Source organism: Peromyscus eremicus, chromosome 3, assembly GCF_949786415.1.
Source record: "Peromyscus eremicus chromosome 3, PerEre_H2_v1, whole genome shotgun sequence".
NCBI classification, from domain to species: domain Eukaryota; kingdom Metazoa; phylum Chordata; class Mammalia; order Rodentia; family Cricetidae; genus Peromyscus; species Peromyscus eremicus.
Window position 1 is genome coordinate 19966865 of NC_081418.1, and position 18471 is coordinate 19985335.

An 18471-nucleotide genomic window follows, 5' to 3' on the forward strand; every position below is an offset into this window, starting at 1 on the left:
GTGTTAAGCCTGGTGGTTACACACAGACATTTGCCCTTCACAGAACAATCTTTAGTGAGGGTCTCTGGGAACTTGTCTTCTTGACAGAGTTCTGTATAAATTCCCAAAGATACTAGAGAGCAATGGATAGTATAGAGAAATGGGCCAATGAACCATAGTAACCTTTCTTATTGCTGTGACCAAATACCTTACAAAGCCAATTTAAGGAGAGAAAGGTTTCGTTCAGCTCAATTTAAGGAGATAAAGTCTTTCAAGGTGGGGAAGGTGTGTCGGCAAGTGCTGTTTTAGTTGCAGTGACTAGAGCATAAGGCAGCTGGTCACATTATGTCTACAGTTGGGAAGCAGAGAGTGATGAATGCTGGTACCCCATATGTGTTCTCCTTTTCATTCAACTCAGAACACCAGCCCATCATGGGATGGTGCCACACACATTCAGCATATGTTTTTCTCTCTTGATACACTCTCGTAGACATGCCTAGAATGTGTCTCCTAGGTGTTTATAAATCCCATCAGGATGCCAATCAAGATTAAACACCATAGTAAGAAACAGCTCTTACTGTGCTTCTGAGAGACTAGTGAGTGAAGGAGCCTATAAGATAGATGTATACATATACCTTGATCAGGTGGGATCTTATTTTCCAAGTACCCTCATGAAGTTATAGTGTTTTTTACAGGTTTATTTATTTTTAAAAAGTGTGTGTGTGTGTGTGTGTGTGTATGTGTATGTTTGTGTAAGTGCATTTGAGAGCAGTTTCTATAGACCCCAGAGGTGTAAAATTCTCCCTGGAACTGGAGTTACAGGTGTTTGTGAGCCACTGGATGTGGGTGCTGGGAACCAGACTCAGCCCGTGTGCAAACATAGTAGATCTTATCTGCTGAGCCATCTCTCCAGCCCAGAGGCTACACTATTTTATATAGGAAAGAAATCTGTAACTAATTTATTCTGATCTTTTTTCAAATGAAGAAATAGCCTCAATGTACAAGACTAGCCTCCTTTTGTCTCTAGCTTTAAGCAGGATCCTGTCACCAGACACCTGGTTTGAACTCAGAACCTGGGGAGCATTCTGTTCCCACAATCTACAAGCATCATCATGGTCTGGAGAAGTAGAAGAGAAGGCTTTTCTTCCCCACTTTTTTTTCTCTCTAAAACCATATTCCAGCCTAATTAGCCTATAATTTAATATATCTTATCTGAAATGGTTCAGAAAAAAAATTTCCTACTTTGGATTTTATTTTTCAGATTTGGGAATGTTTGCATGTACACAAGTTGGAAATGTGTTGGGAGACCTAAATTTATACATGAAATTCATTTATGTTTCACAAACACCTTATACACATAGACTAGATATATTTTATATAATGATTAAAATAATATTTTTCATGAAACAAAATTTCATGGTATGGAATTCTGCATTCTGGAATCATGTTGAAATTCAGAAACTTTTGCATTTTAGTTTGGTGATTCTCAATCTGTGTTTACACAGTCCTCTATGGGCCACACTCTCTTGACAGCAAGTTTAATCCATTTCTGTCATACTGTCCTTTACTTGACCATTAATTGTGCACACCACCCATTTTTCAGTTCTTGTCTCTAATGTCTCTGTCCTCTGACTCCTCTAGAGACAGGAATTTTCAAGAGTAGAGCTCTATATTATTTTTTTCTTTTGTGTCTAACACACACTTTACCACATAGTATCTGCCCAACAAAAGAATGTAGACAGAATAAATAAACATACAAGCTGTTTGGGGCAGGTACTGAAGACACTGATCTCAACATTATTTTTAACCATCTAAAGTTCTGTCCTGCAGATTGCTTTGGAATCTCTGAACCAAAGGCTGTACAATGCCCATCTACAGCACCATCACTGCCCATCTACAGCACCATCACTGCCCATCTACAGCATCATCTACAGCACCATCACTGCCCATCTACAGCACCATCACTGCCCATCTACAGCACCATCACTGCCCATCTACAGCACCATCACTGCCCATCTACAGCCCCATCACTGCCCCATCTACAGCCCCATCACTGCCCCATCTTCAGCCCCATCACTGCCCCATCTTCAGCCCCATCACTGCCCATCACTGCCCCATCTACAGCCCCATCACTGCCCCATCTACAACACCATCACTGCCCATCTACAGCACTATCACTGCCCATCTACAGCACCATCACTGCTGCCTGAATTAAGATGTTCTGACTTTTGTGTTGTTTGTAGAGTTAGAGTTAGAAATTGGCTGAAGAATTTAAGTTTGACTTTTGTATACTTTATTTAGGCTCAGACTTTCAATGAAATAAAAAGATTCAGAATTGAAACGGAACAAAGTGCCCTTTGGTGTTGCCCTGGATGGCTTACTGTCCACGATTCTAGAGTGAAGAGGGAATTAGGACCACCCAGGTGGATCATCTCCAACAGCTGAGAAAGCTGCAGGGGTAAAACACACTCTGTGCTACTTTGGATGCCAGTTGCTTTCTTGACTGTGGTATCATGGCTGAAATCTGATTTAAAAATAAATAGGGTGGCCCCATTTAAGACACAGGCGCAATTTCATGAAAACTTGGCTTCAGTGCAGTGAGGTGAACTTAATGGTGGCCACCCTGAAGTTTCAGCCTGACCTTGGCCTTATGCTGAATTGCTGGAAGCTGGGACAGGTTGAGGTTTCCTGCCCGTCTTCACTTGTCCCTCTAATAAATATGGAACTTTCTTGGGAAAATGATTGACAGCTCTCAGCTGGCAAATTGTCTTTCTTTGTTTATCCTCTCTGTGATTATATCTCACAAACAAAAATATCACTTTCTGGGAAAGGCAACTGTTGTCTTTTTAATTACTAGTATTGCCAAATTAGTCCACGGTGAGTCATTAAAACATGGCAGGATCCTGTAGCTCTTACAGGGGAGAATCATAAGGTTCATCACTAGGGCACTAGTGACAGTCTCTTTGAAGAGATTACACCTTGTTTTGTACAGGGCGCTAAGTGATACCTGGCTTGTTTCTGATAAGCTCTGGCCATCTAGCTGTGAAGTTCCCGTGGTCAGCTTTGGGCATTGAGAGCTTTCCTAAGCTTCAGTAAGCCAAGAGGAACATGTATCCTCATTAGTATATCCCAGCATGATGATTTGTTCCAGAAGAATTAAGAAAGCCAAAAATGAAGCTGGCAGGATAACTCACCTGATAAAAGCACGTGCCCCTCAAGCCAGACAACCTGAGTACAACCTCTGGAACCCATCTGACAAAGCCGGATGTGGTAGCCTGGAGTACACAGCATGGCAGACACAATAAGGGAGACCCTAACCAACAAGGTTAATGGAGACAATCTTCTTCCAAAAGTTGCATTCTGCATTCTGACCTCTACACTCAAGCTGTGTGACATGCGGGCGGGCGCACCCCCAATCTCTCTCTCTCTCTCTCTCTCTCTCTCTCTCTCAATATCTCTCTCTCTCTCTCTCTCTCTCTCTCTCTCTCTCTCTCTCTCTCTCAATCTCTCTCTCTCTCTCAATCTCTCTCTCTCTGTCTCTCAATCTCTCTCTCTCTCTCTCTCTCTCTCACACACACACACACACACACACAAATATATAAATAATAAAATAGTGGGCTTGTGAGATGACTTAGCAGGTGTATATACCTGCCACCAAGAATGATGACCAGAGTTTGAGCCCCAGATTCCAACTGGTGGAAAGAGAGAACCAACTCCAGCAAGCTTTCCTCTGACCTCTACATGCATGCCACAGCATGTGTCCACTCCCACTCTGAAGTCCTACACACCAAAATAAGTGACTGTAAAAAGTTAATCTTGTAAAAGAAGGCAAAACAGACAGTGGGTTGCATACACACCTGTGCTGGAGAAGTGAAAATTTGTAGATACTGTTTTAGTACAGTGTGTGTTGCCCACCTTGACACATAAATTGACCTCTGCTATCTTTCTTAAATGTCTACCATTTAAAATTAGAATAAATCTCAAACCCCAAACCAAAGCTCTACCTTTCCACACAGGATACTATGACAGAAAGTCAGGTCTACTATGCCAAGGAAAGGTTAGGCAGATCGTTTTCATTTACTCTGTGAAGGCTCCACCAGCCCATCTCATTTCCATGGATACTGTCTTACTTCAGTGCACATTTGTTGACAGAAATAGCTTTTGTGAGCTCTGGGTTTCTAGATTTCCAAATATCTTGTTCTCACAGTAGTGTTGTGAAGGAAGAGGTCCCTAAATGGGTTGCGGCTGAGAGAAATTAACCTGAAAGATACGTTCAGCTAAGATTCTATGACCATAAAACAATGCCTGCCAAAGTCATTCTTGAAACACATTTTTATTAGGTATTATAACCCAAGAAACTGATCCAGGCATGTTCACCTTGTGATGAACAGAACAATTGTGTTGCTACCAATAAAACTGAGAGTCAGTCCAGTTGAGGCTAAGTCCATCTCTGAAATATCATGCTACTCTGCATTTCATTACTAAGACAGATTTTAATTATTTCTTAATTTTTTAACCTGTATTTCAATAGCACCTGTAACTATTCCACTTTCTTACATCTCTCCCTTTTCCCTCCCATCCTTCTCTTTACCTGTATGAAAAGTCAATATGGATGGTGATTCCCATTCTACTGAATCTTTTTTTTTCTCTGCCTTTGTTTGTTGTGCACATTAACACTGGAATATGTTTCAGTTGTTTAAATATTACCACTGGAAAAGAATGTGCATTTTCCTATCTTCACAGACAGAGACAGAATTGCCTTCTAAGAGTGTGGAGGGATAGGAGAAGGCTGAAGTCGTCTATGACTCTCTTCAGTTCCATTTAGACCCCAAATGACAGTTCTCTCCCTAATGACAGATAGATTGCAAAAATGAAAGTGTACTTTAAGGCCAAGGTCAATAAGAACAGAAATGCTGAGCCCAGAGTCACATAAAAATATACACTTGTCTTATAATCGGGTTGTAGGCTATTGCCTGGGGCAAGCCAAACTGCCCTGAATTCTTTCTGACTCAGGCACATGAAACTAATTACACTCATTGAGGTAATTTACCTGCCAGGATGCCCGATGCCAATGGGGAATAAGGGAAGTCTGATAATTAATAGGATAGTTGGCTGGACAGGCTTCAAGACAGCTTCACTTCCGTGGGCTCATAAAGGTTGCTTGTGAAATACACACTAGTATTCTCTTGGTTCAGTTTTGGGCAAATATGTTTAATTACAATTTGACTCAGAATACCTCCCTTCATCATCTTTTTAAAAACATTTAATTATTTAAGAGCTCTATACAATATCTTTTTACCATATTTACCTTTCTTCCAGGACACATGTCCCCTTCTTTTAGATCCATTAACCCTAATTTTTGCTGCCTATATATTCTTGGGTGTGTGGTCATCCAGTGGAGTGTGGTCTACATACCAGGCACCACACCCTTAAAGAACACTGATTCTCTCCTCTCTCAACAACTATCAGCTGCCAATAGCTCCTCAGCTAGGGGTGGGACTTCCTGCCTCCTCCCCCACCCCATACTGTGTTTTTATTTGCTTGAGCTTGTCCACATCTATGAATGCTGTCATAACCACTATGAATTCATATGTGAGGTGTCTGTGTTGCGTCGGCCAAACACAGTTTCAATGTAGTCATTTATTACTAATGTATCTTTCCACCCCCCTTCTTTGGGAATCTCTTAGCTTTGGAAGGAGGAGTGTGATCAGTATGAAGCTTCCTCAGAAAGCTAGAAATAGATCTCCTATGTGATGCAGCTGTACCACTCTTGGACATATATCCCAAAGACTCTATATCCTACTGCAGAGACATTTGTTCATCCATGTTCATTGTTACTCTATTCACAATACCTAGGAAATCCAAACATCTTAGATGTCTTATCAATTGATAAATGGATAATGAAAATAAGGTACATTTACACAATGGAAAATGATTTTACTGTTAATAAAAAGAAATTATGAAATCATCAGGTACACACATGGGGTTGGAAGCAATCATTGTGAGTGAGGTAACTCAGACCCAGAAAATATAAGTGGTTGCATGCTTGGAATCTTTGCCTAGGTGTGTTTCATTTGGGATACCCATAGAGGTCAAGAAATTAGCAAGGGGCCATGGAGGTGGGGGAGTTTCAAAGGAGGGGAGACAGAATGCAGTGGTATAAAGGGGTAAAGGGAATAATGGACCATGAACAGTTAAATGGAGTAAGGAAAAGGAGAGAAGTGTAGAAGAAGAACTAGCAAGATGGATGAGATCTTTTTTAGACACCATTTTAGTTTGTCACAATCCTATATAAAACACAAACTAGGCATAGGATCCGATTTCACATGGTTTGTGGTTTTTTTTTTTTTTTTTTTTTTTTTTTTTTTTTAATTTTTATTTTGCAATACAATTCAGTTCTACATATCAGCCACAGATTCCCCTGTTCTCCCCCCTCCCGCCCCCCTCACCTTCCCCCCAGCCCGCCCCCCACTCCAATCTCCTCCAGGGCAAAGCCTTCCCCACAGACTGAGATCAACCTGGTGGACTCAGTCCAGGTAGGTCCAGTCCCCTCCTCCCATGCTGAGCCAAGGGACCCTGCATAGGCCCCAGGTTTCAAACAGCCAACTCATGCAATGAGCACAGGACCCGGTCCCACTGCCTGGATGCCTCCCAAACAGATCAGGCCAATCAACTGTCTCACCCACTCAGAGGGCCTGATCCAGTTGGTGACCCCTCAGCCATTGGTTCATATTTCATGTGTTTCCGTTTGTTTGGCTATTTGTCTCTGTGCTTTATCTGACCTTGGTCTCAACAATTCTCTCTCATATAAACCCTCCTCATTCTCGCTAATTGGACTCCCAGAGATCCACCTGGGGCCTAGTCATGGATCTCTGCCTCCAGGTCCATCAGTAGTTGGATGAGGTTTCTAGCACGACAATTAGGGTGTTTGGCCATCCCATCACCAGAGTAGGTCAGTTCGGATTGTCGCTCGACCATTGCCAGCAGTCTGTTGTGGGGGTATCTTTGTGGATTTCTGTGGGCCTCTCTAGCACTGATATAATTTTTGAAAGGAACTTCTAAGTAGAATTTTGTTTTGTTCGCACTATGTTTCCCTAGAAGGATATTTTCTTCTTTGAGTTAACGTGTTAATGGTTCCTGTGAAAATCAGAGAAAATCAGAATCTAGTTAAAAAAAAAAAAAGACCTACTGAAACAATTTACTGCCAAGCTACATTGCATTAATATTGACTCTAGCCCAGGTTTCACCACTGTGAGCGTCTACTACTAATACAAGCAGTAAATTTTATAATTACAGGTTTCTATAAATAGTCTTACTTTTTGCTTTTCAGCTAGATTTTTCCAGAAATTTCTATTTCTGGAGTATAAGTACTACTGTGATTTGCTGGTCAAGAACCGATGTCCCAGATGGAACAAGGAGGCTAACGTAGACAAGATTTACTTTTAAAATAGCACACATCAAAAAGTTTGCCTTGACGGTTCCTTCCAAAACCCTGAAAGTCTCTTGTTTTATTTCTAGTTATTACATTTTACTTATTTTGTATGCATGTGTTTTTTATGACTCTCAAATGAGTTCTTTTTGTTTTGTTTTTTGAGACAGGGTTTCTCTGAGTAGCCATGGCTGTCCTGGAACTCACTCTGTAGACCAGGCAGGCCTTGAACTCAGAGATCCGCCTGCCTCTGCCTTCCAAGTGCTGGTATTAACGGCCTGGGCCACCACTGTCTGGTGCTTAAGTGGGTTCCTTTTCCACCACACAGGTCCTAGAACTCAAACTTTGGTAGCCAGGCTTGGCCTCAGGTGCCATTACCCGCCAAAGCATCTCACCAGCCTAGGAAATTTTGATACCGTATGATAGAGATGGGAGTGGGGAGCAAGACTTCGACCAAAAGAGAGAGCCCGCATCAGTTACCAAATGAGCAGTTACAGTGGTTTTCATCTTCCATACGTGGTTATGTCTATGTAGAGCTTTGCCTGGTCTTTGGTCAAGGCGTTTTCCACTTCATCGAGGAAAAGCTTGCATTTAATTACATCGCTAACTTTCCTTGCTGGCATCAATTTTTTTAGGCAGATATGCAACAGAAGAAAGAACCTGTTCAGGATGACTCGGATCTGGACCGCAAACGCCGAGAGACGGAAGCTTTGCTGCAAAGCATTGGCATATCGCCGGAGCCCCCTCTAGGTACTTCATCATGCTTGGATTACTATGCTCAAGCAGAACTTGCATAGACAGACCATGTCCAGCATTGTTGTGCTTCTAAGTGTTAGCTTTATTATTGCTTTCTATGTTTAAAAAATCTGGGGCTTATTGTCCTTGTTGCATGTACCTTTTAGAACTGAGAGGGCTGGAAGGAGACGGGAATGATGCTTACAGAGTCATAAGCAGTTGCTGAGTATATGCTCATAACTTCCCTTTGTGTCACCAGCAGATTAATTTATACTCGTTAGTGAGTATATACAAGACAGCTTGAGATTTTTTAAGTATTAACAAATTGCTCTTTGTTTCTACTGCCGAATTGCAACCTCTCTTTGCCTATATAGATAATGGTAATCTGGTTATAAATACTGTGAACACTATAGGCATAGAGTTCTTACATGATGAAAATAGAGTATTCAGTGGGAAATTTGCAGAAAACCTTAAAATTAGCAGCTAATCTATAAGTTCAAGTTTACTTGGCATGTGTATCTTGATTTCATTGTTAGTTGGCATTTCCATTGCAATCCCCCCTCCTCCAACTCATTCATTTCTAGTTGATTGTCCATGAAGCCTTTTATCACTGAGGTTTGGGTACTGAATAATTTATTTTATTTGTTAAAGGTAGCTTGCATGTGCTTATTCTGCCACTCGCTTGTATGTCTTTCATGTGTTTTATTTATTTATAACTATTACTATTTCTTTATTTTCCAAACATCTAAAAAAATAATCTGAGGGTGTCTGTAAAACTACATAATATCCAATACATTAAAAACAAAACCATTTATATGATGAATGGGAATAAATACAATATCAGGGCTGTTTTAAATGTTCCATCGTTTAATTCCTTTCTTGACTTCTACATTAGAATAAAATTCCTTTTATTCTCATAGTTATTTAAATTAAGAAAAAAATACCCATGAAAAGCAATTATTCCTATCAATATAAATAAGAGAAAGGATATATCCAACTGAAAGTATTGCAAAATATGATTTAATGCATAAGTATGAAACTAAAATACTACTAAAAAGCATTTCATTCTATCTCAATTGTGATATGTAAAATCATGTCTCTGCTGCTGTAATAAGCCCTCATAAAGCTAGGTTTTGTTTAACTTCTTATTATGTAAGATGTAATCTGTAGGGGATTTGGCTGGTAGATCTTCTTTGAGAAGTTGGCAAACTTCTATGTACTTACCTGACATCTGATGTAAATTAGACATCTATCGATCAATTATATTTTTGCTTCAAAATAGTCTTTGAAATGTGGTTGCTATGTCAACACTGATTAAACACAGTAGTGGTATATCCTATTATCCCTTACCCTGCATAAAGCTGGTGATTAAACTTTAAAAACAAAATACTTGAGTAGCCCCAGTCCATAACCACATTCTCGGCTACCCCTGAATTCCTTCCAATGGGACAAATTTTCACCCATCTCTCCAACTTACCCTCTGCCTTAGCATGAAGGGTAATCAGGGAGTTAATTGAAGAGTCACATGAAAATGCCCAGCTCCTTGACTGTTCTGTCATTGTGGTACAACATTTGAAGGGGAAAAAATCTTGTTAAGCCCTTTACCCTGTTAAATAAATAAAAGGAAATCGCATGTGATGGAAACCTAATGGGATGCTACACTCCTGTACTGAAGTTTCTTTCCGCACATGGCTTCCTTGGCATGTGTGGTATGAATCACCTGAACTGGCTGGCCTGGGGCCCTCTTGCCTGTTTGGTGCAGTCAGTGGCTGAAGGACATTCGGCTTTATGTGAAGGATGGAGAAAGAAACTGCATTTGTGCTTCCTTAGTTCTGTTTGGTTTTCCCTTTATCATCCTCGCTCAGGTTGTCAGCTCACCTATCTTTGAGCTTTCTCCCACGCTCAGAATGGCAGTTTCCTTCTGTGCCTGTGTCAGCGTCTACCAGGGCTGCCAGAGACAGAGGAAAACCAGTCCCAAACGAAGTAGAAAGTGGCTGGGATGAAACCGTTCATTAAATGTAAAAATAAAGCAAGCTGGCATTTTCCTTTGTTTTGAAAGAGATTTTTAAATTACCAGGCTCAACATTTACCCTTCCTCTCTGTCACTTAGTCTTAGCACAAAGTTGTTTACACGCCATGAACCCATACATTTCTCTCTAAATTAGATACTCAACAGATTTCTCACCCTTCTTGGGCATTTAAAATTATTTAGGCTCATCCATTTCATAACATTTAAAGTTTTATAGACACCTCATCTTTTAAATAGGTCACATCTATACTAACAAAATAAAGTGAAGAATTAGAATGATCTAGATAGTTCCTACCAGAGAAAGGTAGGCTGAACTATCTGGATAACCATTGTGGTTCTCCATTTTACTTCGTTAGGTGGACATGGCCTCGGAATCCCTAAGTTAATCCTGTCTAAATTCATTTCAGACTTTCATTTTCCAAAATACAAAAAATTCACTTGACTTTCTTCCTTTTCTTTCCTTTTTTTTCCTTATCCCATCTCGATCTCCCCTGGCCATACAACCACTTTAATTTGGGTCCATCTGTTTTGGTTTGTCTGACACTGCTCTTCCTCAGTGCAGCCGCTGCATTTTTTAACATGGGATACCTGTTATTTTCATTATTTAGTCCCAACCCCTATGTCTCCCTCTTCGAAATCAGTGAGCACTCCCAGTGAAGCTGGAAGCCAAGACTCGGGCGATCTGGGGCCATTAACAAGGTAAGAATTGCCCTTTCAAAAGGCCATGGTGGGATGTGAATCACACAAGAGAACACTGAAAATGCCATCAGATCTGCATGCACCTGTTATATCCTTACTCATGCTTAATCCATGCTGAGTTGCAATATTTACTGACAGAGAGGCTCGTCTAAACACTAGAAATAACAGTATTGCCCTTCCTTGAGTTGGCTCATTGAAGACCATACATCTTCCTTAGTAAATGTGAACATCTCCATTAGCTGAGGCCTAGAAGAAACAGGGAAGGAGCCAAGTTCCATCAAACATATACCCAGCTTTTCACTGTCCAACTTTGATTTGGTTTCTAGCCCTACTTTTAATTTCTCAAGCTGGCAATGTTGAGAACTCAGTCCTCAAACTCGCTATTGTTAGGAATGTTAGCAGGTGTTCACTGTTGTTACTTAGGGAGTCGGTTACCAAACTTTGATTATACTCTCTATGTCCAGAGACTTCTGGGACAGGATGTGGGTGTGCTTTGATTTGACTCCTAAAGGGATAGCTGAAGAGTAAGTGGATGGAGAGAAGGAAAACACCGTGATAGAGTCACAGTCACTCTCTTACATTGATTGTGTTCTCTGGGATTCCTGCACACAGGTGCCCCCAGGAGGTGATATGAAGGAATGTGGAGTGGAGGCTTGTAGTGACCAGTTAGTGAGCACCCCCTTGCTCAGACACACACAGTTTTCCTTCTAGTTCAAGCTGTTGAGCTCTAGCAGTGGGGACCCAGGTTTTCCGAATCTCCTAGTTGTTCACAAGAAGCTAGAAATCACTTTCATTAAAAGCAGACATGAGTATGTGACCTCTAGCTGTGATTCTTAATTTGGGAGAAAATCATAAAATACTTGAATTAAGCTTCAGATAAAGGAAACAGCCAGCCCCCTTCCCCCAAATGCATGTAGGACAAATCAGCCTTTGGGTTGTCTCTGTACCTTTCAACCTTTCCCTACCTAAGGACCTTTCTGTTGAGAAAGAGATGCAAAACTTTGCACTTTTATTTTTCTAAATAATCCATTTTCAGATGCATTTTTTCTGGAAGTACACTATTTTCATAGAGAACTAAGCAATGTGTTGAGGAACCTGTAGTTAAGCAGAGCATGGAGGTGCATTCTTAAACCTAAGCATTTGACAGGCTGAGGCAGGAGGGTCATGAGTTCAAGGTCAGCTGGTGCTACTTAGTAAGACTCGACTTCAAACATACACACACACACACACACACACACACACACACACACACACACACACACACACACACACACACACACACCAGAAAATACCCTGAGACTCATCCAGAATTGCCCTGAGCAGTGTGCTTGTATTTTTCTCTCAGAAATGAAGTAGTAAGATCAGGATTTCCTCAGGTGTACATGCCTGCTGGTGTGCTCAAACATGAGCATCGTGTCTTGGCAAGCCTCTGGAAGCAGTGGGCACTGCTTTCAGTTTTAGAAGCATGAAAGTAAAGGCTTTGGTGGGGGCAAAGCTGGTTTATTTTAGCAAATTGTCCTTGTGATTTGGGGCAGCACACATCTTCTGTCATCTGTTGCTTTGGAGGCTTCAGAAGGCCTTTGGAGGGGCCTTGAGGGGTGTTGGTGATAACAACACAGTTGGATAATATTCACCATTTACGTGAGGGCTGGAATAATGTGATCCCATTCCCTGGGGGCTCCACTGGCCTCTCGTTAAGACATTTGATGGTTTCTGTACCAACATGTTGTTGTCATTCTGCTCAGCCTCGTGGGGCGCAGCTGGCATCATGAAATTCTGACTGGCTTAACAGCTGATGAGCCTCTTGGAAAACTTGCTGAAAAAGCTGACCTGTGCACTCTGGGGACAGTGGCAGTTCTCCTCACAAGACACCACTGTCCTTTCCTCCACCTCCTTAAGCGCTTGTATTGTTGTTGTTGTTGTTAACCTAGTGAATTGTTTTGAAGGAGGGAGGCAGTTCTTCCCACCCCAGTTACACTCCAGTGAGTTCCACTTCATCATAGCCAAGTTCTGACTAGAGTAGGTAGCTAGGGGCCAGCGAGCAGATCCCTGCTAAAGGCTGCTTTCATTAGAATGCAGGAAAATTGGCAGCGAAGAAAAGAATCGTTTCCCGAAAAACCGAACACGAAGTTTGAATTCTGAGAAGAATGAATTAGGAATAGCTTAGGACGCCTTGCTCTTGTTTTGAACGTAAAATTCCGGACAGGTTTATGATTTTGTTTTAATAAAGTAGATGAATGTTATGGTATAAGAGAATATCGAATTTCAGTTTTTAGAATTCCATTTTAAATGTCTTTTTCATGTAGAAGTGACATTTTTTTAAAACAGTTACTATTATCTTCGCAGAAGCTCAGCCTGGGAACATGCTGACACCCCTGCTCTCAAAAGTTTGCCTATTTGCTTAGACTATGAAATCTTTTCAAAGATTTCAGAATCCAGTTAACACATCTGTTCATACCTCATGGTGCACATAAATTCTTCTATTCCTTTGCCAGGATTTAAAGCTCAAACTAAAAATGTCTTCCAAGAATCAGAAGGAAATTGGCATACTTCATGTCTCTCATGAAAACACTGCACTGTAAATAGAAAGTTTGCAAAACCCCCTTTTACTCATTTTGAGAGCAGCAAATGCTTTAACTAAAAATATAAAATAATTCCAAATTATAATGGTATAAATTAAATATTTTAAAACTTAAAGAGTTACAATTGTTTGTTTTATAATTTCTGATTTTGGTTCTATAGACCACTTCTCATTCACAACTTCTATTTGTGATGTTTTCTCCTTCTCTTGATTGATTTAATATAATCAATTAACTATTTCTAAGTTAATCATAATGGACAAAGGACATGCTCTTAGAATTTAAAAACTTAATTATATTAATAAAGTATTTGAAAGGGTAATTTTATTTATAAACATGGATATTTTTGTAAAAGCCTTAATATACACAGCTAGAATACCACACAGTGCATAGAGAATGCTAATATAATTGATTATTATTGATTAAAAATGCAAGAGTAGTCTAATGTATGAAAAGATCAAAGAGGGAAGTGGAGTTATTATAGCACATAATTAGAGGATACATGAAGAATCCAGACCCCTATTGTTGGGTTTCAAGACTAAGCAGTTTTCTTTCTATGACAAGAATATTAATCTGAACCCATTAGAAAATGTCCTCTATGCACTACAATTGAAGAAAGTATACTTTATAGACCTTGAAGAAAAATGACTTTTGTTTATTTGAGTTTGTGTCTTCCTTGAGAAATAATAAGTTCCTTGAAAAATGGGAACTAAATTTGAAATTGAATCCATGTAGTAGGTATTTGGGGAATGTTCTTAAATTTGTGAATTAATCATTACCCCATTTTTTTTATTGAGCGCATCATTGAGGCATCGTGAGCATTAGTCATTTTCTCAAGTTCACATAGAACATAACTAAAGCTCTTGTTTTGACCTCTGATTTACTTGAGTTTTCATAAGCTATATCTGTGCTTTACATCATCTCAAAAAATTAAATAAATGCCTCAGAAGATTATGCTGAAAATGGAAAATTGATATTGGTAAAGCACTTAGAAGAAGCAGGACATAGTAATTGTGAGTTAGCTCTTATTATTATTGTAGTCATATGCTTTTTCACATTTTGATTTATAAATTTATCAGATGGGAAGAGAACTTATAAAATTTTTCTCATAAAGCATGTAGATACCATTATCAAATTTAATAAGCATGCTTATATACTTATATCTTCATCCAAGTAATTGCGTAAAATTTTTCAACATCAAGACATGGCTAGATTAAAGTCTACATCATTAGTGTTACCTAAGCCTTGCTCATGTACCATCAGATTATGAAGCAGAAATGAATCTATGTACATGACAATATTCAGACCATATCAATTATTTTTATTTATATGGTTGGCACATAAAAACTTCATACTTACTCTCTCCTCCTGTTTTGCTGTGGGATATTTAAGTTTTCAAAAACACAGCCACACCAACAGCTGTTCTTCCCTGAAAAATATGGAATGTGCATTGACCTTACAAAGTTCACCTGGATTTCAAGGTTGAGCCATGTAAGAACTTTCCAAAATGACTTCACATATCAAAACCTCACATGGTAATTGAATATTATACAATCTTCTATTGTAATAATAATGGCATCCCCTAGCACATCAACAAAATAATCAACAAGTCAGAAAAGGAGGTCTCTGATGTTTGATCTTAATAAATGGCATGAAGAATTATAATAATATCAATTGCTATCCTGTGTTTTAGCAAACATGTTTGTTTGTTTACTGTAGTCTTGTTATCATCATCAAGATCTAGTTTCCAATAAATAGGGCCGTTTCATCCCACTCAACGTTGTATTAGAACTTTAAACACCCATGTATTTATTTCTGGAGTGTGTGTTGTATGTGTGTGTTCTTGTTGGTGGTTGCACTTGTGCATGCATATGTGTGAATGTGTGTGTGGAGTCAGAGGTTAGTGTACACTGTCCTCTTTAATTGCTCTCTACCTTAGTGCTTGATACAAGGTCTCTTACTGAACCTGAGCTCATCAATCCTGTTGGCTGGCTGGCCAGTGAAATGCAGTGATCCCCCTGTCTGTCTGCCCCAGCCTATGCACTGGGTGGCAGATGTGTGCCCCACACCTGGTTTTCATGGCTTACTGGGGATCTGAACTCTTATCCTCAAGTTTATGTGTCAGGACCTATTCTGACTGAGCCATCTCCCCAGCTACCTAGTATTTTATTCTTAATAATCACTATTGAATTGTTGCTTGTGCATTTAATATAACTATAAGACATAAACAAGTCAAAGTAAGTACATAAAAACATCACTGTCCTACCACCAAAGATGAGCACCCTACTGTATATTCTTTCATATCATATCTATGACATCTTATATACATCAATGTTAATTAGTTCATCTATTTTTTAATTAAGTATCTTTATTTTTCTATTTCAATTTAACTTTAATATCAATATCACCTTCTAAGTTCCCTAATTACCTCCACAATAATCCCATAGTACTTGGAATTGATACCTGTCCTCCCATGTATCAACATTTGCTATTTAGGAAGGTGAGTGATCCCAAATGCAACATAAGGAGTGAGTGCTGAAGCATTTAGCAGAGGACAGAGTTCCCAAGGGAAGCATGAGAGTGTGCCTGACTTCAGGTCCCCATGTATTTCATGAATCCAGGACAGATTTCTGCTCTAGAATGTTAGTCTTCCATAGAGATAATAATTAGGTTTTTGTTGATATAATACTTGCATAAAATCTGCATGTGTGGTATAGTCTGCACTTCTCTGGTTGACCACTCAGGGAACGCTCATCTGAGGAAATTAAAGAGGGTTGGTTGATTGCGGACAACTTGCGCTAACTGCAGGTGGACACCACTTGGTTCTCTGAATGGCCTCAGAAGAAGAATATGTATAGAGGTTTAACACCCAGCAGAATATCTTCAGGACTTTTACTCATACCCACAATCAGATTCTCCAGGACTCTGAAGCTACATAAAACTTAGAGACTTTTGACCTACTTTAATAAAAATGTTGTCATCTCCCATGGCAATCTGGTAAGTTAGAAACTAACGGGAAGGTATCAAGGAGTTAATAAGGGTGAAAGAGTAACCAAATAGCTAAAAACTATAGAGAAATTGAATAATATTGAATTGTGTTTATTCAAACAATTGTGTATTATCAGTATGTGAGGAGAATTTTACAGGGTGCCATCAGTTCACTGGATTTCAGAGAAACTGATGACGCTGGTTTAGAGCTGACTGAAATTCAGTTTCTTCTGGCTTGAGAGATGGCTCCCTTGAGTCAGTTCCTAGCACCCAAGAAAGACAGTCAGCTGACAACTACCTGTAACTCTAGGTCCAGGGGATCTAATGCCCTCTTCTGGCCTCTAAGGCCACCTGCACTCACATGCACATACCCACACACAGATGTGCATACATATAATTAAAAACAATGAAACATAAATTTTTTAAAGGTCACTCTCTTTGGCAACTAAGATTACAGCATAGGACTTTTTTTTTCCTCCTTATGTAGCACATTAATTGATCAGTTAAAATTTTGACCTTTTACGGCTCTATCTTCAGGCAGAGTGTACTATGCCTCTCATATGGCACTACTCACAAATCAAGCATCTGTTTTGGCAATGGATGCTGTGCCTCCTTCCAGAGAAATCACTTGCTTGGCAATAGGCTTCTGTGTAAGACTGGAGTGAACATGTCCTTGTGGCATGATGGAAATTCTTCATTTCATTTTGAGTCCAGCTCAGATGGACATCCCAGTGGCTTCACGTGGCCTCAGTGGAGCTCTGGTGTTAGAGAGAGGATTTTTACATGGGAAATTATGAAATGAGGCTTTCAAAAAAGAATCTGATGTGAGTATGTATTGCTATGTGCCAATTTTGTTTCTAACATAAGAAAATCCTTATCCACATCATTGCCAGTCCCAAATATGGAATAATTGGGACTTGGAAGTAAAACATTAACTCATTATCTAAATACCATCCTTTACTTGACATCATTTTAATGAATGTGACAGATTGAGTGATATGATGGATTTTAAAAATGCCCTTAAGTATTTAGTGTTTTGCTTCTGAAATGGCATTTTTTAAAAATTAGGTATCTGGGTAAGACACTGACTAGAGATTTATGCCAGGCACTATGTTCATATTAGTCCAAACTCTTTCCATGTCTTATTAGGAGCTAATAAAGATATGTGGCCCCAGAGTTCAAGACAATTGTGGTACATGGGATGACTCTGTGTCATGCCCTTGACCTGTTTCTCCATCTTGGAGAGAACAGAAGTCCATGGACACCTGGGTCCCAGTTGCAGGGACTCACTAAAGTTGCCTTGGGCTGAGAAGATATAGCAACCTAGTCAGGACTGTAACTATAGGCTCTCCTTCCTCAGTGTGCAAGTGAGTCTGAAATCTCCTCTGAGAGCACATATGGCATCAAGACATACAGGACTGAGTTCTCTAACATATAGGGACACACGCACAAACAACCACAACCACACAAAAAGACAGGAAAGCAGAAGGGTAACTAGCTGTGCACAGGAAGGGGGTCCGCAGGGGTAGGGAGGGGAACAAGAGTGGATAATGGGGGTAAATACGATCAAGATGCATTATGTACATGAAAATGTCACAATGAAAACAATATGTGCTAATAAAGACAAAACACTGAATTACTCATAAAAATGCTTTGGTGAATATTTAAAAAGTGAGGCAGACACACTGATTTAGTCCTCTCTCTCTCTCTCTCTCTCTCTCTCTCTCTCTCTCTCTCTCTCTCTCTCTCTCTCTCTCTCTCTCATATATTACATCCTGATTGTAGTTTCCCTCCCTCCTCTCCTCTCAGTCTCTCCTCTCCACCCCCCAATCCATTCCTCCTCCACTTCCCTTCAGAAAAGGGCAGGCTTCGTAGGGATATCAGCCAAACATGGCATAACAAGTTGCAGTACAGTCTTTTATTTTTTTAATGAAGAAAATAAAAAGTATTCATTTAGAACAAGCTTACCACATACTTCACATCCATCTGCAAGAAATGCAGGTAAAGCATTCATTGGTTCATTTTTTCATCAC

The 18471-nt window shown here is 39.8% G+C and overlaps 1 protein-coding gene across 1 annotated transcript in view; it reads left to right on the plus strand.

Annotated features, from left to right (window-relative positions):
• The window catches only part of Dync1i1 (dynein cytoplasmic 1 intermediate chain 1), a 312054-nt gene that overhangs the window by 36361 nt on the left and 257222 nt on the right, over window positions 1-18471 (plus strand). Inside the window, exons 3-4 of the mRNA XM_059257353.1 lie at window positions 8044-8158; window positions 10781-10871. Of these exons, the coding sequence (XP_059113336.1) occupies window positions 8044-8158; window positions 10781-10871 (206 nt within the window). The remainder of the gene's footprint in view (window positions 1-8043; window positions 8159-10780; window positions 10872-18471) is intronic.